Source organism: Triticum urartu, chromosome 5, assembly GCF_003073215.2.
Source record: "Triticum urartu cultivar G1812 chromosome 5, Tu2.1, whole genome shotgun sequence".
NCBI lineage: Eukaryota > Viridiplantae > Streptophyta > Magnoliopsida > Poales > Poaceae > Triticum > Triticum urartu.
Genome location: NC_053026.1, coordinates 356,793,162 through 356,818,773, shown reverse-complemented (window position 1 = coordinate 356,818,773; position 25,612 = coordinate 356,793,162). Strand labels below are relative to the sequence as shown.

Sequence of the window (25,612 nt, the reverse complement as noted above, 5' to 3'; positions counted from 1 at the left end):
TCTAAAATTGTTTAAATTTTGTTTATATTCTATGAACTCCATTTGAATTAGTGATTTTACAACCTTGCATTTCAATATGAGATTTTATATGAATACCTTTAGCAAATTACCTGTCGATTATTTCTGGTTACTGCAGCATCTGCATTATTTTCTGCCAACAATGCATCATCTTAATTATTGTACTAGTAGTTTCCAGATGCAATGCACCATGATATTCATGGACTCTACGTGCAGTGCTCTGCTGGCTTTACTTGAACCCTCCTGGTCAACATGTTATCTTCTCCCTGGTTTCTGACTTTCAAGAGTAGTTAGGTAGAATACACAAAATATCCTTTAAGGGCAGCATGTCAAAGATCTATTTAATCCCCTAGCAGATTCGAACATATGTCAGCATTTGACCAACAGGAGGAGTTTCAAATTATATTAGTGCATCCAACAAGGATCTAGTTAATCCTATAGACTCGAATGTAAAAAATGTTAGCATTGGCAAAAAATAAGGAACCGGTAATTTTATAGTGCATCAAATAAAAATAATAAAAACACAAACAAAATTTCTCTGTTTCGGAGAGGTGAGAATGATTGCCGGTTGAAAATATTCGACGCTCCAAAACCACATGTCACAACCTCTTTGATTCGCATGAATTCGAAAAATGCAAGATACTTGCAGTATGCTCTCTTGATTTGCGTAGATTCAAAACCACAGAAATCAAAAGGAAAGTATGTTTGATACACCACATAAACAACAACAACAACAGAAAAATGAGGAAAGACCCCCCCCCACCCCCCCCCCCCCCCTGCCTTTGCATCAGAACAATGCATGCGGCCATTTTATTAACAACAGAAAAACTGATCAGACATATGAACTTTCCCGAAGAGGTTAGTTGTTGGGCGAGCATTTTTCCTTTATAAATAGACTGAGTGCATAGTGGACCACGGCAAAAAATAACCAGATCTCAAACCCTGCAAATCAAATAAGAAAATCCTGGTGAATCAATGACGCCTTGCCGGAGAATTCATTTGGATTTTCCCCTGGCATGTCCGGAGCTATGGTTTTGGCTTCTGCGCCGGAGCCTCCTCCTCCCAGCATACAAAAATGGCCAGTTGCTGCCGCGGCCAATCGGACCGAGAAGAAGGGATGTTAAGTCGTGCGCGCATGGAACCAACCCCGTGATCCCATATCGCGTCGGTAGCTCTGTACCAGACGTAGCGCTGCCTCCTCTTCCATCGCGCGCCACCAGCGGGAGGAGCCATGCCCAGCGACGCCGCCCTCTCGCCGGCGCCGACCGGCAGGAACAACGGCGGCAAGATGCAGAAGCTGCTAAAGTCGGCCTTCAAGCGCGGCGACTCCCCGGCCCAGGCGGCCGGGGAGGAGCCGGAGCTCAGCCCGTCCGCGTCCAGGGGTTCTGGCTCGGGCAGCGGGCGGACGTCGTCGGGGAGGCGTGTCGCCCGAGGCGACGACGTCGGCGACCGGTCCAGCCGCGAGAGCATCGAGCTCGACGCTGAAGGTGAAACAAATCTCGTTGAGCTCCCTTCCCTTGTGCATTTGGCTTATGTTAACTCTAATTTAAGCGGAGCGTGGCCGAAGGCACCGATCTTTTTTTCCCTCGTTTCGAAAGTGGGATGAATTCAAAGTGAATTTCACTAATGCAAAATACTCCCTCCATCTCAAAATAAGTAACTCAATGTTGTACTAACTTTTGCGACGGAGGGAGTAGAAAGTAGGAAAAAGAATACAAGTATCTCACGCTATATCAACGGAACTACTCGGTGCCCGACACTCCATGCCCGATTTCCAGACGACAATTGATCCAACAGCTGTGCAACACTTACTCGTACCCATGCATGGTTCGATCGATAGCATCGTCTAGGAATCAGCCCTGCATAGCAACACTCCTATTTCAATGCTCCTCCTTTATACGAATCATGTTTTCTCCATTGATGGACCAACAATTCATGCTTTTAGGTATTTTTTTTCTACGGGAATCCGTTAATTTTACAAATTTGGACATATATAAAAATCAAAAGCATCCCCAGCAGAGTGCTTTCGCCGTTAGTGTTTTTTCTGATCTCAATACATTTCACCACTCCATAAAAAATTCTCTCTACCCTATGTACCCCAACTTGGTACTTCCTTCATTTCAAAATAGGTAACTCAACTTTGTACTAACTTTAATATAAAGCTAGTACAAAGTTGGGTCATCTATTTTAGAACGGAGGGAGTAGTTTCCACTGCCTGTCCAGGGTTGAGCCCTGAGATTTGGCGATGGACTTGAAGAGCCACCTACAGTTCATCCTTTTGTAATGCTTCGGTGCCAAAACAGGATCAGTATTGTGGTGCAAAAAAAGTATTGTCTCATTTTCCTTTACACCATTGCATTTTTTCATGAAGATATATAAAATAATGACCGTCTCATATTAATTTGTTTATCTAGTACAAGGAAAATGTAGCATTTGTACTTAAAATTTAAAAAATGTTAAAGATTGCATGAATCTCAACGATTCATCATCAAACCTTAGCTGATTGAGAATTAGCAAGAAGAGTTGATGTTTTTTTTGTTCTCATTGGAATTTCTTGGCCCTGGAAATATAGGCTGATTGCGGAGCTGTCCTGATTTCTGTGTATGTTTCTCTGGCCTAATTCTTTTGTTTAACTATGAGATTTCGTCATAGCACCTCCATGCTTAGGAATATAAACGTACTGACATCATTCCCACGTGGCTACAAGTTTTTATCATAGTAATTTCCGGTGACTAGCTGAAATGGTGACCAATGATTAAGCAGCTCCTTCTCCACTTCAAAACAAGAGGAGCCAAGAAATGGCCATGGCAATCACAAGACGTTGTGTCATAAACCAAGATCCTTCCTACTCCCTCCGTTTCAAAATAGATGATTCAACTTTGTACTAAAGTTAATATAAAGTTGAGTTATCTATTTTGAAACAGAGGAAGTAGTTTATAGCTGTCGCAAAAATTTGCAGCTGAAGAGACCACTGGAGTTCTTGTTGTCCTCTCCGAAACCAGTGAGGGCGAGGGGACATGACGAAGGTTCCCTTGCCCAACACAATTATATTTCTGTCAGCATGATTTTGTTTACGAACCCTCGCAGATCTCCAACACGTCGGCACGATCTCTCATGCTTGTTGCAACGTTTGCAGCTCAGAATTTAAATTAAAGTGCCACTTGCAAGCATATGGTTGTTTGACAGATCACTTGTGAAGGCCAAAGAACCAAATACCAACATTGCATCTGCTCCAGTAAACTACTGATTGTTTGTTAAAGAAATACCACGGAACTGTTCCATTCTGGGTCCATTTGGGCAGCTGGTTCTATCTGTCACCTCACATTCTTCTGTCAGATTTGCACTGTTTGAATCGAGTTTACATTTAGTGAAACATTCTCACATGAGATGAAAGTAAATTGGGGTGCAAATTAGATTAACTTTGGAAAGATTTGATGACGTGAACTGAAGGTTCCAAGAACGACAAGATGCTGGCGGCGCTGCGGGACTGGAAGATCGCGTCGGCGTACGAGACGTTCCCGTGGGAGAAGAAGATGAAGGAGCTGCTGCCGGTGCCGGAGTCGAGCCGGTTCCTGTCGCTGCTGCTGCTGCCCAAGGCCACGGACGGCACCCACACCCGCTACAACACGCTCGACGACACCCTCGCCCGCGCCGACGCCTGGCTCGCCTCGTCCCGCGCCTCCGGCGTCCCCGTCGAGCTCGCCAGCGTCCAGACGGAGGCGCTGCTCACCAAGATCTCCGGCGAGACGGCGGTGTCCACGGTGAACATGGGGTCCCTGTCCGACCTGGCCAACATGTCCAACGTCAGCCTGTACGGGTTCGAGGACTACCACGGCGTGGACATCGGCGTGGTGCGCGCGGTGCGGCTGTGGTACGCGCCGTCGGGCCCCGGCGGCGAGATGGCGGTGGAGATCGCGCTGCGGCAGGGGGACACCAGGCTCGGCTTCGCCATCAGCCGGACCGAGGAGGGGTTCATCTACGTGTCGTCGGTGGCGGACGAGAGCACGCCGGGCGTGGCGTCGACGCGGTCGGGGCTGCTCGAGCTGCACCGGGCGGCGAGGCGGGCGGGCAGGCTGCTGGTGGTGTCGAGGGTGGGAGGGGAGAAGGTGCTGCCGTGGATGGTCTCCACCGCCGGCGACGTCAGGTGCTACGACACCGTGTCGCTGAGCCAGAAGCTTTCGCTGCACCGCCACGCGCTCCGCCCCATCACGCTGCACTTCCTCACGTGGGACGAGGGCGCCCTCGCCCTGCCCCCGCCGCCGGCGCCGCCGCTGCTCATGCTGTCGTCCGAAGGCGACGACGAGGAGATCGATGGCGACGGGCCGGAGATCGCGGCCGGCAAGGGGGGCAAGGGCTCGTCCTTTAGGTTCCAGAACATCGGACTCCCGGATAGCTGGCTGTGAATGAATCCATGGATTCAGAGCGGACCTGCCGGCTATACGTCAGTCAGTCGCGTAATACTGACAGTGCATCTCGTTTTCTCTACTTCTAATACATGAGTTGGTTGAATAGTCCCAGTTTATTTTCATCTGGTTTATTTTTGTCTCATCTCCCACCACCCCTTCCATGCTAAAACCGAATCGCGTCTGATACTCTTTCCATTTATTCGTAATGTATTTATGTGAAAAAATCAATTATGATTAATTTATAATTAATCTCTGAAAAATCAAATCTAAATTAATCAACTATACCATAAGTTCTTCAATCACATTAAATAATATTTTCATACTTCTCAAAAATTACATTAATTATCGTTTCCATACCTTGCCCAAAATATTAATTAATGTGATTGAGGAACTTATGGTATAGTTGATTAATTTAGATTTGATTTTTCAGAGATTGATTAGAGATTCTTCGGTACACACGTAAAAAGGGAAGAAAAGAAAAAGGAAAACAAACTCGGAAAAGGAAATATATGCATGGGCGTCAATCCCCTTCATCTCTCCCGCTCTCTTTCCTTTCCTAGGATGTAGCCACCGATTTTCTCCCTTGCTCATGTTCTCCTTAAAGAGGTGGACATTGAGAGGCAACGAGCGTGGTAGGCCTCAGATCGCGGATCCTCCTGACCTTGCAGTCCTTCTCAGATGTCGTCCCTGCATAATCCAACGCCCTCCTCCTCCCAGTGCCGCACCTGCGTCATTGAAGGTTGTGTGCGAGCTGGCCGCCGTCCCCGAGTATCTTCAACAGGTTGTGTGCTGCTCCCAGATAACACAATTCATGGAAGAGTTACAGAGAAGTGAGGGTTGGGGAGAACTGGCGTCGCGCCGTCGCCGATCTGCTAGATGACATGCAGCACGGCCATGCCATCGAGCCACCATAGCCGCTCCTTCCAGTAGGAAATGAGGTTTGGTCGAGGGCAGGGGTAACAGTTGTGCGTGCTTGCTTGCTGTTATTCTCGAGGTGGACAGGTCATGCCATCACTACTAGATATTTCATTATAACCGAGGGTCCAATCACCGTCGGATATTTTTTATCACCGTCAACTATTACTAAAACCGATGGTACACCGTCGGCCATCTCCCGTCGGCCTTGCTTCGTCGGCCATTACAGTAATGGCCGACGGTACAGTCGGGTAATATTATCACCTACGGTAGTAAGCTGACGGTGAGCCGTCGGGCATGTTATTGTGACCTGCTGGCTTATCTTAGCCCGACGACATTTATAGCCGACGGTTTCTCGTCGGGCATTTACTCTCCGACGGTTATTGCTTCCCGTCGGTTTTCAAAATAGTCGACGGTACATTTGTCCCACTGGATTTAGTTATGACCATGAGGAGAACCAAACCGTCAGCTCATTAGACGGTCGACAGTGTATACAGCCTTTCAGGAAACCTATTAGTCGAGCGTGAGCGAACACCGCCAGGAAACCTATTAGTCGAGGGTGAGCAAACACAGTCAATTTATAAATTCACCAAGAGTCTGAGGTCCCCATTGGCATTCTGTGTAATCGAGACATATTTTCCACCATAGGTCATTACTCACCCCTCATATATTTCTTTCACCAAGGGGTGTTTCACTCCATAGCATTAATTCAGAACATTGGCATTCCAACAAATGCATCTCATACACAAGCACAAGGTATTGAGTTGCATCCAAATTGCATTAACCATAATTATCAAATGTCGAATGTAGAACAAAATAGTAATTGAGATAGGTCACATTTTGCATAAGATAAATTGTCCACTAAGACAAATTTGTCCATAAGATAATAAAGTGTTTCAAATATCTAACATACCAACATTTTGGCATGACTTGAAGATCATTAGACTTTTATAGCCAATCATCATGGCCATCGCCATCGCCACCGCCATCGCCATGCCATAGTCATCCTCATCTCCATAGTCATCATATTCCCCATCGCCATAGTGATCATAGTGCTCATCACCATACAGATCACCCTCGCCATAGTTATCATATCCCCCATTGCCATAGTAGTCATCCTCATCATCATTTACATGACTCGTACTGCCTCCAGTCTTGCTTCCCATTCCCGAAGTAATGACAAGACTAGTTGTCAGTATAATGTAGCTGAAATTTAAGTGACCTACAGGGATCAAACTTAATTGTTCTAATTGACAGGTTAGCTGCTAGCTGCTACATAACAGTATGACTATCCAACAATATGATTCCTATTCACCTTTTGATCCTTCACATGAAATTTTCAGAGGAAACATGAATCAGCAGGAACACATATTCCATACACATTTTCCATGTACAGTGCATATCTATCTGCGACCCCACAATCAACAGTGATTTCGCAGTCATGTGACAAAGCCGAACAAGTAAACTAACATACCTCTATTGGCTAGTTTGGGCATATAGTAAACTAATTAAGAATGGCATGTACAAAAGCATAAACTAGCAGCAGGTGCCCCAAGGTGAAATAATCTTTGCATGTATATGTATTATAATTGAAATGCATATGTACGGAGGCTTTACCGAACATGGTTCAGCAATGCTTAGATAAAGGAAAATTATTCCGGATGGTTAGCCTAAATTCTTTCATGTCTACTCATTCGTTCGCTGCGACCTGAATAAATTATACATGAAGTACAAATAAACTATTGTTCATACTTTCATATGTTTTACTATTAATGATTTTCGAATTAACATGGTTCAGTTTATCTAGTTTTGCACATAAGAAATGATGGCAAATTTAGATATGCAAGCAAACAACGCATATGTACAGAGAAACAAGCAAACAAGGCATATGTACAGAGAAACAAGCATGACAACTGTAGGCTATCAAGTGTGGTCTTCGTCCTTGTATCGTGATGCATTTGTCTTCTGGGCTACATTTACATAGTACTAACAAGGTTTCTCATAGCCGAGCACACCATAATGTTCAGTCATGATAGAGCAGCCTTAGATAAACACAATGATGGAAATGGGCCTGGCTTGATTAAATTGTTGACCAAAGCCAAATTGAAGTGAGGAAGGTAATTTAACATTATATGGGAATGCTACCTAAAATTTTGTAAAAAAACATACATGTGTACATGTAGATGCAATAATCGCTTGGATGCAGACTTTAGCATTAGCCTTCTAGTGAGTACACATGGGCGTATACTTGCACCTCCGTTAGTTTCTAAAAAAAACATAACTCTCTGTTACAAAGGTTCATTAAACAAAAACAAATGCCACTTACTGAGTAGAGTCCGCCAGCCATTAAACTCCAACTGCTTGTTGGTACCATGTGGCTAGTCCTCAAATGCTATCGTGCTCCTAATGTGTTGCCCCTTCAACTCTGCAGACCAAACAATATCAATAGTTCAACATATTTACAAATGAGATTATAAGAGCTCCCATCTGTTACCTTTTCTTGGTCACTGGTTAGTACCGAATGCCCTAGCTCGCGGATCATGAACATTCCCATGACAAGTAAGCATCTAGCAACAACAAAGGTGCACATGAAGTCCGAACTCTGGATTGTTCTTTACCCATCGTGTAATCTACTTCCAATGCACCTGTTCTTTCCATCTCCAATTAAGTGCCCTTGGTAAAATTCTACTTGGTCCTACAACTCAATTAGCCCGCCGAACAAAAAAACTGTATTTAATAACTGTTGCTTATATAGTACTCATGCTAGTTTATTTGTTGGGATACAGTGAAGAAACCCAAAGGATACACAACATTTAGCAATGACAAGAGTATTCGATACCAAAATATACCTGCCAATTCATCACAGAAAATTTAAATATCACTATACAGGACATGACAAAATTGAAGGGAGACACAAGGTTACTTCGAAACAGATAGTTTAGAGATGCGCAATAGTCTATACCAATCATGCTACATCATAAGCTACAAGAAAGATAACAAGTGGGGAGTAGAAGACATACCCATCCTTCCACTAAATCATGCCTGCCAATGTTGACACAGTACATCCAATGGCCTGTGCAGAATTGAGGCACAGCGTATGATTTTCATTCCTGTTCCATGGGTTAAGAACTCTTTTCTTATTTATTGCTCTCTCATCAATGGTTCCAGGTATAGCTACATTGATCAACCTATTGACAAACGATCCAGCAATGAATTAACATAAGCAACGGCTAGCAGATAATTTATGTGCAAAGAGTAAATGAGCATGACTCTGTAGCTATCTAGAAAGCCATCTCATGGTCTGAAAATGGCACCGTCCCTAATAAGCTGACTGCCGGATGGGTCAATTGGCAAATTCTTCTTCAAGAATGGGTTTTCACCTAGATAAGTGTTAGTGTGCGCCACATAAGAAGAATTCCCCACCTGGTTGAGATTGTGCAGCAGCGTAGTATGGTGGATTTGAGGGCCGATGGTGAATTCTTGGTGCCAACAGCGGCCAGCCCCGCGGCAAATTTGACAAATTTGACCCGTGGACGAAATAAAATCATAGAATAAACTGTGTGTGAAACTATTTCACGCGGCTGACCTTTTTGTGTGACGCCCGACACAAAGGCGTCACACTACATTGTGCAACGCCTCACAGATAGGCGCTACACGCCTGGCCAGCGTTGCACTCCAGACTGTCTAAAAATTGCTAAGTCATTGTGCAGAGCCTAAGAGCTAGGCGCTGCACTGTATAGTGTGGCGCCTAGCTCTCAGACGCTGCACTAGTGGTTGCACTACAAAATGAAGCAACCACTAGTGCAACGCCTAGAAGCTAGGCGCTACAATGTATAGTGTGGCGCCTAGCTCTCAGGCGCTGCACACTGACTTAGTAATTTTCGGATCACACGGATGCGACGCTGGCTAGGCGTGTAGCGCCTATCTATGAGGCGTTGCACAATGTAGTGTGGCGCCTTCGTGTCGGGCGTCACACAAAAAGATCAGCCGCGTGAAATAGTTTCACGAGTAGTTCATTCTGTGATTTGATTTTATCCATAGGTCAAATTTATCAATTTTGCCCAGCCCCGCCACCGCCGCCCACGACGTCGCTACCTTGGAGCTCACCCTTGCTTGCAGATTCACAAATATCGATCAGACAGGAGCGCATTTGTTCATCTCTTGAACCACAAATACATAAACACATTGGGATATGGGTCTCTGGAATCAAAACATGATTATGACAAACTGATGGATAGATAGCATGAACTGAAGATAATCTGGACATAGATTTGTTACTTATCCATCTTCTCTCAAATTTGAAAAAAAACCGAATGGATCTGCTGTACCAGTGACAGGGATGGTGGCACAACAAATTGGGGGCTGACTTGTGAAATGAAGGATGGGTGAGGTGCGTTCAATCTTGAGACGAATATGGCAGTAGGTGGGTTTGTTTGCCAGCCACCCAGAACAGTACGCAGTGAGAGGTCAATGAAGATGACGGCATGGCGATGCAAAAGCCAACATAGATCGGTGAGGGGCCGATGTGGACGATTCGTCGCGTTGCCAGCACCCTGGCCCGTGCCAGGCGGTGGCTCGGGTGCGATGGATGGGCTCGGCGGCGGCTCCCGCGGCGAAGGGCAGTGGCTCAGGCGCGACGAACGGGCTCGGCGGCGGCTCCCGCGGCGAAGGGCGTGGCGGACGTCTTCGGCGGCTAACGGCTGCGGGAGGAACGGAGAGGAGGAGTGGGCGAGAGGTCGAGGTCGTGCGGGCGAGGCGAGAGGACGTGGGGGTGTGCATTGTTTGCTCTTTTTTTGAACGGCGGGGCGGTGGTTTTGAACAGAGTACGTGCAGGGTGAGACGAAGCGGGGGATTAGCATTTCGTTAACGAAGACTATTTCGTTAACAACGTATCTAGGCCGTTGATGATGTGATTAGACGGTCCAGATTTTAAGTTGGATCTGCCTTCTCTTTCTTTTATAGGGGTACTAGATAGTAGATGAAATCATATAAGAGTACAATAACTTTTAACTTCTATTTTTGGGCCATTTTTTAATTTTATTTTTATTCTATTTCTCACAATTCGTTTGGCACATACACGGTTCCTTTGTTTTTGACATGGCACATACACGATTCTTGGATGATCATAATACGGGTTTTTGTTGCGAAAAATGGTCATAATGCCTTGGATGATCCATTGATGTGTTGTATTTGGTTCCGCCGCGCACCGGATTTTTTTTCTTTTGCATGGTAATACGTGTCTCATTCATATCATAAAGATGAAAGTACAAGCCACATAAGGATCGACATGAAAAAAACAAAAAGATAGCAGAACATCTCTGAGCTAGCTAGACACCAACTCTCCACCACCTGCCTCCAGCACGACCACAACAGCCACTGAAGAAAAGCACCTCCTCACCCTGTTGGGAACGTAGCAGAATTTTAAAATTTTTTACGCATCACCAAGATCAATATATGGAGTCATCTAGCAACGAGGGAGAGAGGAGCGCATCTACATACCCTTGTAGATCGCGAGCGGAAGCGTTCAAGAGAACGGGGTTGATGGAGTCGTACTCGTCGTGATCCAAATCACCGAATATCCTAGCGCCGAACGGACGGCACCTCCGTGTTCAACACACGTACGGAGCGAGGACGTCTCCCGCGCCTTGATCGAGCAAGGAGGAGGGAGAGGTTGAGGAAGAGGGCTCCAACAGCAGCACGATGGCGTGGTGGTGGTGAAGCTGCAGTACTCCGGCAGGGCTTCGCCAAGCTCTTACGGAGGAGGAGAGGTGTTGGGGAGGGGAGGGGCTGCGCCTTGGATGTTGTGTGCAGCCCTCCCCTTGCCCCTCTATTTATAGGGGAAGGAGGAAGGGGGCCGGCCCCCTCTAGATGAGATTTAGAGGGGGGCGGCGGCCAAGGGGAGGGGGCTTGCCCCCCAAGCAAGGGGGCGCCCCCTTTAGGGTTTCCCCCCCTACCCTAGGCGCATGGGCCCAAGGGGGGATGCGGCCAGCCCATGTAGGGCTGGTTCCCTTTCCTCTACAGCCCATTAGGCCCTCCGAGAGAGGTGGACCCTCCCGGTGGATCCCCGGAACCCCTCCGGTGGCCCCGGTACAATACCGATATGCCCCCGAACCTTTCCGGTGACCGTATGTCAACTTCCTACATATAAATCTTCACCTCTGGACCATTTCGGAACTCCTCGTGACATCCGGGATCTCATCCGGGACTCCGAACAACATTCGGTAATCACATACAAGTCTTCCTAACAACCCTAGCGTCACCGAACCTTAAGTGTGTAGACCCTACGGGTTCGGGAGACATGCAGACAGGACCGAGATGACTCTCCGGTCAATAACCAGCAGCGGGATCTGGATACCCATGTTGGCTCCCACATGCTCCTCGATGATCTCATCGGATGAACCACGATGTCGAGGATTCAATCAATCCGTATACAATTCCCTTTGTCAATCGGTACGTTACTTGCCCGAGACTCGATCGTCGGTATCCCAATACCTTGTTCAGTCTCGTTACCGGCAAGTCACTTTACTCGTACCGTAATGCATGATCCCGTGATCAACCACTTGATCACATTGAGCTCATTATGATGATGCATTACCGAGTGGGCCCAGAGATACCTCTCCGTCATACGGAGTGACAAATCCCAGTCTCGATTCATGCCAACCCAACAGACACATTCGGAGATACCTGTAATGTACCATTATAGTCACCCAGTTACGTTGTGACGTTTGGCACACCCAAGGCACTCCTACGGTGTCCGGGAGTTGCACAATCTCATGGTCTAAGGAAATTATACTTGACATTCAGAAAAGCTACAGCAAACGAACTACACGATCTTTGAGCTATGCTTAGGATTGGGTCTTGTCCATCACATCATTCTCCTAATGATGTGATCTCGTTATCAATGACATCCAATGTCCATAGTCAGGAAACCATGACTATCTTTTGATTAACGAGCTAGTCAACTAGAGGCTCACTAGGGATGTGTTGTGGTCTATGTATTCACACATGTATTACGATTTCCGGATAACACAATTATAGCATGAACAATAGACAATTATCATGAACGAAGAAATATAATAATAACCATTTTATTATTGCCTCTAGGGCATATTTCCAACAGTCTCCCACTTGCGCTAGAGTCAATATTCTAGTTACATTGTGATGAATCGAACACCCATGCAGTTCTGGTGTTGATCATGTTTTGCTCTAGGGAGAGGTTTAGTCAACGGATCTGCTACATTCAGGTCTGTATGTACTTTACAAATCTCTATGTCTCCATTTTGAACACTTTCACGAATGGAGTTGAAGTGACGCTTGATATGCCTGGTCTTCCTGTGAAACCTGGGCTCCTTGGCAAGGGCAATAGCTCCAGTGTTGTCACAGAAGAGTCATCGGGCCCGACACATTGGGTATGACTCCTAGGTCGGTAATGAACTCCTTCACCCAGACTGCTTCTTGTGCTGCCTCCGAGGCTGCCATGTACTCCGCTTCACATGTAGATCCCGCCACAACGCTTTGCTTGCAACTGCACCAGCTTACTGCCCCACCATTCAAAATATACACGTATCCGGTTTGTGACTTAGAGTCATCCAGATCTGTGTCGAAGCTAGCATCGATGTAACCCTTTACGACGAGCTCTTCATCACCTCCATAAACGAGAAACATTTCCTTAGTCCTTTTTAGGTACTTCAGGATATTCTTGACCGCCGTCCAGTGTTCCATGCTGGGATTACTTTGGTACCTTCCTACCAAACTTACGGCAAGGTTTACATCAGTTCTAGTACACAGCATAGCATACATGATAGACCCTATGGCCGAGGCATAGGGGACGACACTCATCTTTTCTCTATCTTCTGTCGTGGTCGGGCATTGAGCCGTGCTCAATCTCATACCTTGCAATATAGGCAAGAACCCCTTCTTTGACTGATCCATTTTGAACTTCTTCAATATCTTGTCAAGGTACGTACTCTGTGAAAGACCAATGAGGCGTCTCGATCTATCTCTATAGATCTTGATGCCTAATATATAAGCAGCTTCTCTAAGGTCCTTCATTGAAAAACACTTGTTCAAGTAGGCCTTTATGCTTTCCAAGAATTCTATATCATTTCCCATCAACAGTATGTCATCCACATACAATATGAGAAATGCTACAGAGCTCCCACTCACTTTCTTGTAAATGCAGGCTTCTTCATAAGTCTGCATAAACCCAAACGCTTTGATCATCTCATCAAAACGAATGTTCCAACTCCGAGATGCTTGCACCAGCCCATAAATCGAGCGTTGGAGCTTGCACACCTTGTCAGCATTCTTAGGATCGACAAAACCTTCTGGCTGCATCATATACAATTCTTCCTTAAGGAAACCATTAAGGAATGCCGTTTTGACGTCCATTTGCCATATCTCATAATCATGGAATGTGGCAATTGCTAACATGATTCGGACGGACTTCAGCTTCGCTATGGGTGAGAAAGTATCATCGTAGTCAACCCCTTGAACTTGTCGATAACCCTTAGCGACAAGCTGAGCTTTAGAGATGGTCACATTACCATCCACGTCTGTCTTCTTCTTAAAGATCCATTTATTTTCTATGGCTCGCTGATCATCGGGCAGGTCAGTCAAAGTCCATACTTCGTTTTTATACATGGATCCTATCTCGGATTTCATGGCCTCCAGCCATTTGTCAGAATCCGGGCCCGCCATTGCTTCTTCATAGTTCGAAGGTTCACCGTTGTCTAACAACATGATTTCCAAGACAGGGTTGCCGTACCACTTTGGTGCGGAACGTGTCCTCGTGGACCTACGAAGTTCGGTAGTAACTTGATCTGAAGTTTCATGATCATCATCATTAACTTCCTCTCTAGTCGGTGCAGGCACCTTAGGAACATTTTCTTGAGCTGCGCCACTTACCGGTTCAAGAGGTAATACTTCATCAAGTTCTACTTTCCTCCCACTTATTTCTTTCAAGAGAAACTCTTTCTCTAGAAAGGAACCATTTTTGGCAACAAAGATCTTGCCTTCGGATTTGAGGTAGAAGGTATACCCAACAGTTTCTTTAGGGTATCCTATGAAGACGCATTTTTCCGACTTGGGTTCGAGCTTTTCAGGTTGAAGTTTCTTGACATAAGCATCGCATCCCCAAACTTTTAGAAACGACAGCTTAGGTTTCTTCCCAAACCATAATTCATACGGTGTCGTCTCAACGGATTTTGACGGAGCCCTATTTAAAGTGAATGCGGCAGTCTCTAAAGCATAGCCCCAAAATGACAACGGTAAATCAGTAAGAGACATCATAGATCGCACCATATCCAATAGAGTGCGATTACGATGTTCGGACACACCATTACGCTGAGGTGTTCCCGGCAGCGTGAGTTGTGAAACTATTCCAAATTTTCTTAAGTGTGTGCCAAATTCGTGACTCAAGTATTCTCCCCCACGATCTGATCGCAAGAACTTGATTTTCCTGTCACGTTGATTCTCAACCTCACTCTGAAATTCCTTGAACTTTTCAAAGGTCTCAGACTTGTGTTTCATTAAGTAGACATACCCATATCTACTCAAGTCATCAGTGAGGGTGAGAACATAACGATAGCCACCGCGAGCCTCAACACTCATTGGACCGCACACATCAGTATGTATGATTTCCAATAAGTTGGTTGCTCGCTCCATTGTTCCTGAGAACGGAGTCTTGGTCATTTTACCCATGAGGCATGGTTCGCATGTGTCAAATGATTCGTAATCAAAAGACTCTAAAAGTCCACCTGCATGGAGCTTCTTCATGCGTTTGACACCTATGTGACCAAGGCGGCAGTGCCACAAGTATGTGGGACTATCATTATCAACCTTACATCTTTTGGTATTCACACTATGAATATATGTAGCATTACGCTCGAGATTCATTAAGAATAAACCATTCACCATCGGAGCATGACCATAAAACATATCTCTCATATAAATAGAACAACCATTATTCTCGGATTTAAATGAGTAGCCATCTCGAATTAAACGAGATCCCGATACAATGTTCATGCTCAAAGCTGGCACTAAATAACAATTATTGAGGTTTAAAACTAATCCCGTAGGTAAATGTAGAGGCAGCGTGCCGACGGCGATCACATCGACCTTGGAACCATTCCCGACGCGCATCGTCACCTCGTCCTTCGCGAGTCTCTGCTTATTCCGCAGCTCCTGCTTTGAGTTACAAATGTGAGCAACCGCACCGGTATCAAATACCCAGGAGCTACTACGAGTACTGGTAAGGTACACATCAATTACATGTATATCACATATACCTTTCGTGTTGCCGGCCTTCTTGCCCGCTAAGTATTTGGGGCAGTTCCGCTTCCAGTGACCACTTCCCTTGCAATAAAAACACTCAGTCTCGGGCTTGAGCCCATTCTTTGGCTTCTTCCCGGCAGCTTGCTTACCGGGCGCGGCAACTCCCTTGCCGTCCTTCTTGAAGTTCTTCTTACCCTTGCCTTTCTTGAACTTAGTGGTTTTATTCACCATCAACACTTGATGTTCCTTTTTGACTTCTACCTCTGCTGATTTCAGCATTGAATATACCTCAGGAATGGTCTTTTCCATCCCCTGCATATTGAAGTTCATCACAAAGCTCTTGTAGCTCGGTGGAAGCGACTGAAGGATTCTGTCAATGACCGCGTCATCTGGGAGATTAACTCCCAGCTGACTCAAGCAGTTATGCAACCCAGACATTTTGAGTATGTGCTCACTGACAGAACTATTTTTCTCCATCTTACAGCTGAAGAACTTGTCAGAGACTTCATATCTCTCGACCCGGGCATGAGCTGGAAAAACCATTTTTAGCTCTTCGAACATCTCGTATGCTCTATGTCTCTCAAAACGCTTTTGGAGCCCCGGTTCTAAGCTGTAAAGCATGCCGCATTGAACGAGGGAGTAATCATCAGCACATGACTGCCAAGCGTTCATAATGTCTTGGTTCTGTGGGACGGGTGCATCACCTAGCGGTGCTTCTATGGACATAATCTTTCTTGGCAGCTATGAGGATGATCCTCAGGTTCCGGACCCAGTCCGTATAGTTGCTGCCATTGTCTTTCAGCTCGGTTTTCTCTAGGAACACGTTGAAGTTGAGGACAACGTGGGCCATTTGATCTACAAGACATATTGTAAAGATTTTAGACTAAGTTCATGATAATTAAGTTCATTTAATCAAATTATTCAATGAACTCCCACTCAGATAGACATCCCTCCAGTCATCTAAGTATAACATGATCCGAGTTAACTAGGCCGTGTCCGATCATCACGTGAGACGGGCTAGTCAACATCGGTGAACATCTTCATGTTGATCGTATCTTCTATACGACTCATGCTCGACCTTTCGGTCTTCTGTGTTCCGAGGCCATGTCTGTACATGCTAGGCTCGTCAAGTCAACCTAAGTGTATTGTGTGTGTAAATCTGGCTTACACCCGTTGTATTCGAACGTTAGAATCTATCACACCCGATCATCATGTGGTGCTTCGAAACAACGAACCTTCGCAACGGTGCACAGTTAGGGGGAACACTTTCTTGAAATTATTTCGAGGGATCATCTTATTTAAGCTACCGTCGTTCTAAGCAAATAAGATGCAAAACATGATAAACATCACATGTAATCAAATAGTGACATGATATGGCCAATATCATTTGCTCCTTTTGATCTCCATCTTCGGGGCTCCATGATCATCGTTGTCACCGGCATGACACCATGATCTCCACCATCATGATCTCCATCATCGTGTCTTCTTGAAGTTGTCTCGTCATCTATTACTTCTACTACTATGGCTAACGCTTTAGCAATAAAGTAAAGTAATTACATGACGTTTATGTTGACTCACAGGTCATAAATAAATAAAGACAACTCCTATGGCTCCTGCCGGTTGTCATACTCATCGACATGCAAGTCGTGATTCCTATTACAAGAACATGATCATCTCATACATCACATATATCATTCATCACATCCTTTGGCCATATCACATCACAAAACACTTGCTGCAAAAACAAGTTAGACGTCCTCTAATTGTTGTTGCAAGTTTTTACGTGGCTGCTATAGGATTCTAGCAAGAACGTTTCTTACCTACGCCAAAACCACAACGTGAATTGCCAATTTCTATTTACCCTTCATAAGGACCCTGTTCATCGAATCTGATCCGACTAAAGTGGGAGAGACAGACACCCGTCAGCCACCTTATGCAACTAGTGCATGTCAATCGGTGGAATCAGTCTCACATAAGCGTACGTGTAAGGTCGGTCCGGGCCGCTTCATCCCACGATGCCGCCGAATCAAGATAAGACTAGTAACGGCAAGTAAATTGACAATATCAACGCCCACAACTGCTTTGTGTTCTACTCGTGCATAGTAACTACGCATAGACCTAGCTCATGATGCCACTGTTGGGGAACATAGCAGAATTTTAAAATTTTCTACGCATCACCAAGATCAATCTATGGAGTCATCTAGCAACGAGGGAGAGAGGAGTGCATCTACATACCCTTGTAGATCACGAGCGGAAGCGTTCAAGAGAACGAGGTTGATGGAGTCGTACTCGTCGTGATCCAAATCACCGAAGATCCTAGCGCCGAATGGACGGCACCTCCGCATTCAACACACGTATGGAGCGAGGACGTCTCCCACACCTTGATCCAGCAAGGAGGATGGAGAGGTTGAGGAAGAGGGCTCCAACAGCAGCACGACGGCGTGGTGGTGGTGAAGCTGCAGTACTCCGGCAGGGCTTCACCAAGCTCTTACGGAGGAGGAGAGGTGTTGGGGAGGGGAGGGGCTGCGCCTTGGATGTTGTGTGCAGCCCTCCCCTTGCCCCTCTATTTATAGGGAAAGGAGGAAGGGGGCCGGCCCCCTCTAGATGAGATCTAGAGGGGGGCGGCGGCCAAGGGGAGGGGGCTTGCCCCCAAGCAAGGGGGGCGCCCCCTTTAGGGTTTCCCCCCAAACCCTAGGCGCATGGGCCCAAGGGGGGATGCAGCCAGCCTATGTAGGGCTGGTTCCCTTTCCTCTATAGCCCATTAGGCCCTCCGAGAGAGGTGGCCCCTCCCGGTGGATCCCCGGAACCCCTCCGGTGACCCCGGTACAATACCGATATGCCCCCGAACCTTTCCGGTGACCGTATGTCAACTTCCTAAATATAAATCTTCACCTCCGGACCATTCCGGAACTCCTCGTGACATCCGGGATCTCATCCGGGACTCCGAACAACATTCGGTAATCACATACAAGTCTTCCTAACAACCCTAGCGTCACCGAACCTTAAGTGCGTAGACCCTACGGGTTCGGGAGACATGCAGACATGACCGAGACGACTCTCCGGTCAATAACCAACAGCGGGATCTGGATACCCATGTTGGCTCCCACATGCTCCTCAATGATCTCATCGGATGAACCACGATGTCGAGGATTCAATCAATCCGTATACAATTCCCTTTGTCAATCGGTACGTTCCTTGCCCGAGACTCGATCGTCGGTATCCCAATACCTTGTTCAGTCTCGTTACCGGCAAGTCACTTTACTCGTACCGTAATGCATGATCCCGTGATCAACCACTTGATCACATTGAGCTCATTATGATGATGCATTATCGAGTGGGCCCAGAGATACCTCTCCGTCATACAGAGTGACAAATCCCAGTCTCGATTCGTGCCAACCCAACAGACACTTTCAGAGATACCTATAATGTACCTTTATAGTCACCCAGTTATGTTGTGACGTTTGGCACACCCAAGGCACTCCTACGGTGTCCGGGAGTTGCACAATCTCATGGTCTAAGGAAATGATACTTGACATTCAGAAAAGCTACAGCAAACGAACTACACGATCTTTGAGCTATGCTTAGGATTGGGTCTTGTCCATCACATCATTATCCTAATGATGTGATCCCGTTATCAATGACATCCAATGTCCATAGTCAGGAAACCATGACTATCTTTTGATCAACGAGCCAGTCAACTAGAGGCTCACTAGGGACGTGTTGTGGTCTATGTATTCACACATGTATTACGATTTCCGGATAACACAATTATAGCATGAACAATAGACAATTATCATGAACAAAGAAATATAATAATAACCATTTTATTATTGCCTCTAGGGCATATTTCCAACACACCCAAGCTCGACGCGGCTTAATCGCTGATATGCAGATTTGTGGACCTCCAAGGTGGCTCACCAAAACTGAAGTCATTGTTGCTGAATGAATAAGATCTAGGCAACACCCCGGACACGCTATCGAACTCAAGATCTAGCACCCCAGCACGACTAAGACGCCGAAGGAGGAAACCACACTTGGCATCCATCAACCATGACCCAGCACACGTTCCGTCTTCCAGATGTCGTCGATGCAGTCCACAATCTACATCCTCTCCTGGACTACCTCCCAAGCTTCGCGCCGATGTTGGGGCGGACATCGTCACAATGGTGGAGCCCGAGGGCACATGTCCACCACAAGGATGCCACCGACACACCATCCTTGCTTGAACAGGATGGTTTTCAAAACCACCCCAACCATAGGGCCGATCGACTTGTCCGGGAAGGATCTGAAGAATCTTTATTCAGCCGCCATCGCCGCCACCGAAGCCAAAACGATGAGCAACCTAAAAAGAAGCTACTTTAGCCTAAAACTATCCACACACACACACACACACACACACACACACACACGTGGATCCGGCGACCCCCCTAGCACGGACAATCGAGGTCGTCGGCGGAGGGGAGCCACCGAAGGACGGCGGCGAAGGAACTCTCCTTGGGAAAGACGCTGGCGAGATCGCCCTTTTTCTTCCCGAGGAAGAAAGAGTGACCACAACTTAATGGTCGATTTGTTGTGTTTGTGGTGTGTCTGATAAGGATTGTACGTAAAGAATCAGTTGTATATAATGACTCTTTTTTAGTTTTGAAATATAGAACTCGGGCTTGTTATAAGTCACAATAGTACTAGTACTTCATGACCATCCGTACGTGTTTACTAAGGACCTAAAATGGTGATGAAGAATACGAACGGGTTCATATTGTACGAACATAGCCTCACCGATGCAGGGGACGACAACACTTTGAAACGGTAAGGCCTCTGTGGCTCCATGTGGCAGACTCTTTGTAACTCGGGCTTGTTATAAGTCACAATAGTACTAGTACTTCATGACCATCCGTACGTGTTTACTAAGGACCTAAAATGGTGATGAAGAATACGAACGGGTTCATATTGTACGAACATAGCCTCACCGATGCAGGGGACGACAACACTTTGAAACGGTAAGGCCTCTGTGGCTCCATGTGGCAGACTCTTTGTAACTCGGGCTTGTTATAAGTCACAATAGTACTAGTACTTCATGACCATCCGTACGTGTTTACTAAGGACCTAAAATGGTGATGAAGAATACGAACGGGTTCATATTGTACGAACATAGCCTCACCGATGCAGGGGACGACAACACTTTGAAACGGTAAGGCCTCTATGGCTCCATGTGGCAGACTCTTTGTAGAAAGGGTGATGCCTCCCTTTTACTTTCTTGGTTAGGAGGAAAAAGAATGGTCGCACTGCTTCGGGCAAAAAGGATCATATGTACGTATAGGATCGTATGCATAGCATTCCACTTTCTTAATTTTAAAATACAACACTCATCCTCGTTATAATTCAAGATGTAATTAATACTTCATGACACATTTGCATTTAATAATTAATATACGTGAAGGTTGGGGTCCTTCTAGACAAAGTTGCATTTATTAGAAAAACTAAATATACGTACAAGCCAAGTTATAGAAGTACATGACTAAGAAATTATCAAACTAGTACTTTTGTAAGTGCAAATTTTTTAAACATCATATTTGTATTATCCTGTACCAATTTTTTAAGGATCCTATATATTAATTGTGAAAAACAACATAATGCACTCTCTTACAATAGTAATGCTAGATGCTAGTTCATGGAATCTTCTTATACTGAATTATCTGGAATATAACATCAGTCATTCTACATATGTTGTCCATTGAAACATATCATCGAGAGGGAAAGTCACCCATCAGTTATCGCTATACACCGTCGGGTATTTTTCTCAAATAACCGAGATGCACATATCTACCGTCGGCCATGTCCTCTCATAGGTGAGAGTTTTGTTTTCACCTTCAGCTATTAAATTTCACCGTCGGGCATTACATGTAATCCCCTTGGGTGTGGCAAAAACCGTCGGGCATTATATGTAATCCCCAAGGGTGTACCAAAAACCGTCGTGCATTACAATTAACCGTCAGACATTACATGTAATCCCCGTGAGTGTAGGGAAACCCGTCGGGCATTACATGTAATCCCCGTGGGTGTAGGAAAAACTATCGGGCTTTACGATGAACCGTCGGGCATTAAGTTGGATATCCGAGGGGTGGATTTTCACTGTCGGGCATTCTAGTATATCGTCGGGTATTAGTGGTAATACTCGTGAGTAGACACTAACCATCGGCCATTATAACTACCGTCGGCTATTACGGTAATACCCGATGGTCCATCGGCTATTAGATTTCACCGTCGGAAATATGGGGATTTCTAGTAGTGCATGAGCCCTCCTCCATGCATGGCACAACTTCCTCCGATCTCGTCCGTCCTCGAATCCCTGCTGGCAGGTGATGCTGCTTCCTTACCTCAACGAGTCAAAACTAAAGGCATCCACTTCTTGTGGTAAGAACCGATCTCATGTATTGCCATTTTTATAAGTTTCTTGATGCAAATCATAGCAAGAATACTGTGTTCTTCCTATTTTTTTGATTAGTTCCAAAATAGAAGCAATTCTATCGTGACGATTTCAAATGTTTCTTGTAGAAATTTAGCATAGTACTAAAGCAACTGAATTATCATTTTATCACAACCGCAGGCTAATTCTGAAATAAAAGCAATGGTGAATTTTTTCGTTAAACTATAATCAATAAAATGCCATTTTGTATATTATTTAACTATTGGGTATGCTAATCTTTGGGTTCATTGGATGTGAATAATGGACCTGGTATGATTGGTGCTTGTACAATTATGTAATAGGAGTAGCAGCATTATACATCTTTCGAGTTACAGTAGGTTACGAGTGGCAATTGTGGCTATGGATGTTTCACAATTGTGTGTACTGGAGGTGTACGTGGATTAGGACAACAGTGTGAGCCAATGGATTTTTCCATGTCTGCCTCTACGGCAAGCCCTTGAGTGTATTTTATTTATATCTCAAGAACATGATGGTTTCAAGAATATATGCGAGTCAGCTATCTTTTGCCCTTTTGTCCATTTTTACTTAAATACTACGAGGCGACTACTTATTGTTATTCTTTCCATTGAAGATCTAGGTAAAAAAAATTAATGAACCCGAAATATCGGCAAAACAACAAGTATTGTTAACCAAGAAAAATAAGTCATGATAAAGACAAGATACGTTTTGACCAGAAAAGCCCGTGCTCGATTATTTCGAGCACATGCTTCTTCGGTAAAGACTCGATTTTTTAATCGATGTATGTCTAATTCTAAGTCTTCTTTGAGATGTACATGATGAAAGACAAGTACTATTTATACAGAAATTGGTGTGTCTAATGCCTGTGCCAAGTGTTGTCGAGGAAGATAGTAAACTCATTGAGGATGATCATTGGGGTTATTGTGAAGCTGACTGTTTGGTAGAGTAATCTCGAGACGTGGAGGACAAGCCATGAGACATGAAATAACTGGTAAACTAAAGGATTCCCCACGCATTGCAGCGGGAAATTTAACAATGACTTGGAAAGATATGATTCTTTTGGGAAATTGTATTGTCTGATAGTTGCTCCGAGTGACACATTTCAAAGCACAAGATTCAAATTGTGGCATCTTCTCAATTCAGTCTCATGAAAGTGAAACTGCATCGTACATTTATATCTCATTTAGGGGATTTAAGAATTACATTGAGACTTCCACTTAGGAGGGCAGTTGTTTCCAAGTAGGCTACAGTGAGACTTAGAATAGAACAACACAATAGTTAACCGAGGATAATGAAAGGAAGTTACCTGGTAATTTCCCCGATCAATTCATACAAAAAGAGTAGTCTAAATCATGCAAAACAAAATAAATGCCAGTTTTCACAAAATCAAGGCATATAAAAATTATAAGTCTCATGATAAAGGCCATAGTAAAATAGTAGAATCTGAATGTGTAACACACCACTTCGAGAGATAAATGCACATGAAAAGGAGATTTATATCTCACGAGCCCCCCCCCCCCCAAAAAGACTAAATTTGACACCCTTGTCTCCGAATATCACATACCTGCACGAAATAGGTCAGGCAGAGAAAGGTTAGAGGAAACAATCGAATTATGAGCCAACAAATATAGTAAACTGCATTGCTATAATACCACTTGACTTGTTGTACATCCAAAAATTAGAAAATTGAGAAATAGAAATGGGTCAGTACATTTGGAGAGATATCTTGGTCTATCTTATTTCTTTGTATGACAGTGATAGCAATATTCCTACAATCAGAAAATGGAGAAGTAAACATAGGTTAATGCTGATAAATTTTGCTTTCTTAGTGGGCATGATGATGAGATTAACAAGTAAGTACATAATAAAGATAATAGGTGCAGGATAAGCATAATATAACATGAGAGGACTGAACTAAAAGTAATTGCTTAAAAATCAAAACCAGAAACGAGTAAGCCAAAAATTAATTAAGAAAAGAATGATAAAAACATTTGGAGTTGTTGAATTGGTACTATAAGCCATGATATTTTTTAGCGCACATCCTTGTAAGGAATGAAGTGAATGATCATCCATGATTGGGAGCGAATCTGCTGGAGAAAATGAAGTGGGGAAGGAAGTGAATCGCGGTGAGATGGTTGCGCCTCGCGAGGTAGATTTTTCCCACGGGGGAAAGATTGGTCGTTATGTTTTTTAGGGTTGGAAAGGAAATGATCCATTGCAAATGGGACTGGTGATGTGGCAACTATGCTGAGGTGGACAGGGTGCATGTTAAGATAAATAGATAGTGGGGATGAGTCTCATAGGTATACTAGATTTGTACAATCACTTCCATTTTTTCGTCCCATCAAGTCAAACGAAGAAATAGGATAGACCAAGATCAAATTCACTACTTATGTTGAATGAAGGAACAATATGTCGTGCACACGCATTAGACAGAGTGACCTAGAAGGGATAACTGGATCTGTACAATCACTTTCGTTTTTTCTAGGAACATTGGATGTAATTGATTTGGTAAAGAAAATGACAAGGGACTATTCTATGATTGATGTATGGTAAATGTGCGATGAAGTATGTGTCTGAATCAAGTATAATCCGCTTAATCTTTGATTTATCAGTTTTGCTAAATCTCATGGGCATGAATTATTTTGTTGCGTGAGCAACTTTCTGCTTTGCACGAGGCCGAAGATGTGGACGACATGAGGAGTGCCGACCACGGCGAGGGCGAGCCGGTGATAGCTGGCGGGAGTGGTTGGATGCAGGCGGTTAGGCCTGGGTAGGCCACGGCGGAGGAGAAATCGTCGCGGGTGAGGAGTAAGAAGATGAACATGTGGGGGCATGTGCTACCTCTTGAGCATTGTGTTGGATTTCCCTGAAGAGGAGAGGATGATGCAGCAAAGTAGCGTAAGTATTTCCCTCAGTTTTTGAGAACCAAGGTATGAATCCAGTAGGAGGCTATGCGCGAGTCCCTCGTACCTACACAAAAACAATAGCTCAACGCAACCAATGCACTTAGGGGTTGTCAATACCTTCACGGTCACTTACGAAAGTGAGATCTGATAGAGATGATAAATAATATTTTTGGTATTTTTGGTATAGAGATGCAAAGTGAAAAGTAAAAGGCAAAGTAAAAAAGCAAAACAATAATAAAGTGATGGAGATTGATATGATGAGAAAGATACCCGGGGGCCATAGGTTTCATTAGTGGCTTCTCTCAAGAGCATAAGTATTCTACGGTGGGTGAACAAATTACTGTTGAGCAATTGACAGAATTGAGCATAGTTATGAGAATATCTAGGTATGATCACGTATATAGGCATCACGTCCGAGACAAGTAGACCGACTCCTTCCTCCATCTACTACTATTACTCCACTCATCGACCGCTATCCAGCATGCATCTAGAGTATTAAGTTAAAAACAGAGTAACGCCTTAAGCAAGATTACATGATGTAGAGGGATAGTTTCATGCAATATGATAAAAAACCCATCTTGTTATCCTCGATGGCAACAATACAATACGTGCCTTGCTGCCCCTTCTGTCACTGGGAAAGGACACCG

At 44.8% G+C, this 25,612-nt stretch overlaps 1 protein-coding gene across 1 annotated transcript; it reads left to right on the top strand.

The window, feature by feature from the left end:
- The first annotated feature begins 829 nt into the window (after positions 1–829).
- LOC125508991 lies at positions 830–4,652 on the top strand. Its single transcript, XM_048673818.1, has 2 exons — positions 830–1,505; positions 3,469–4,652. The coding sequence occupies exons 1-2, from the start codon at positions 1,250–1,252 to the stop codon at positions 4,419–4,421; spliced, it is 1,209 nt and encodes a 402-aa protein (XP_048529775.1). The 5' UTR covers positions 830–1,249; the 3' UTR covers positions 4,422–4,652.
- The last annotated feature ends 20,960 nt before the right edge of the window (positions 4,653–25,612 follow it).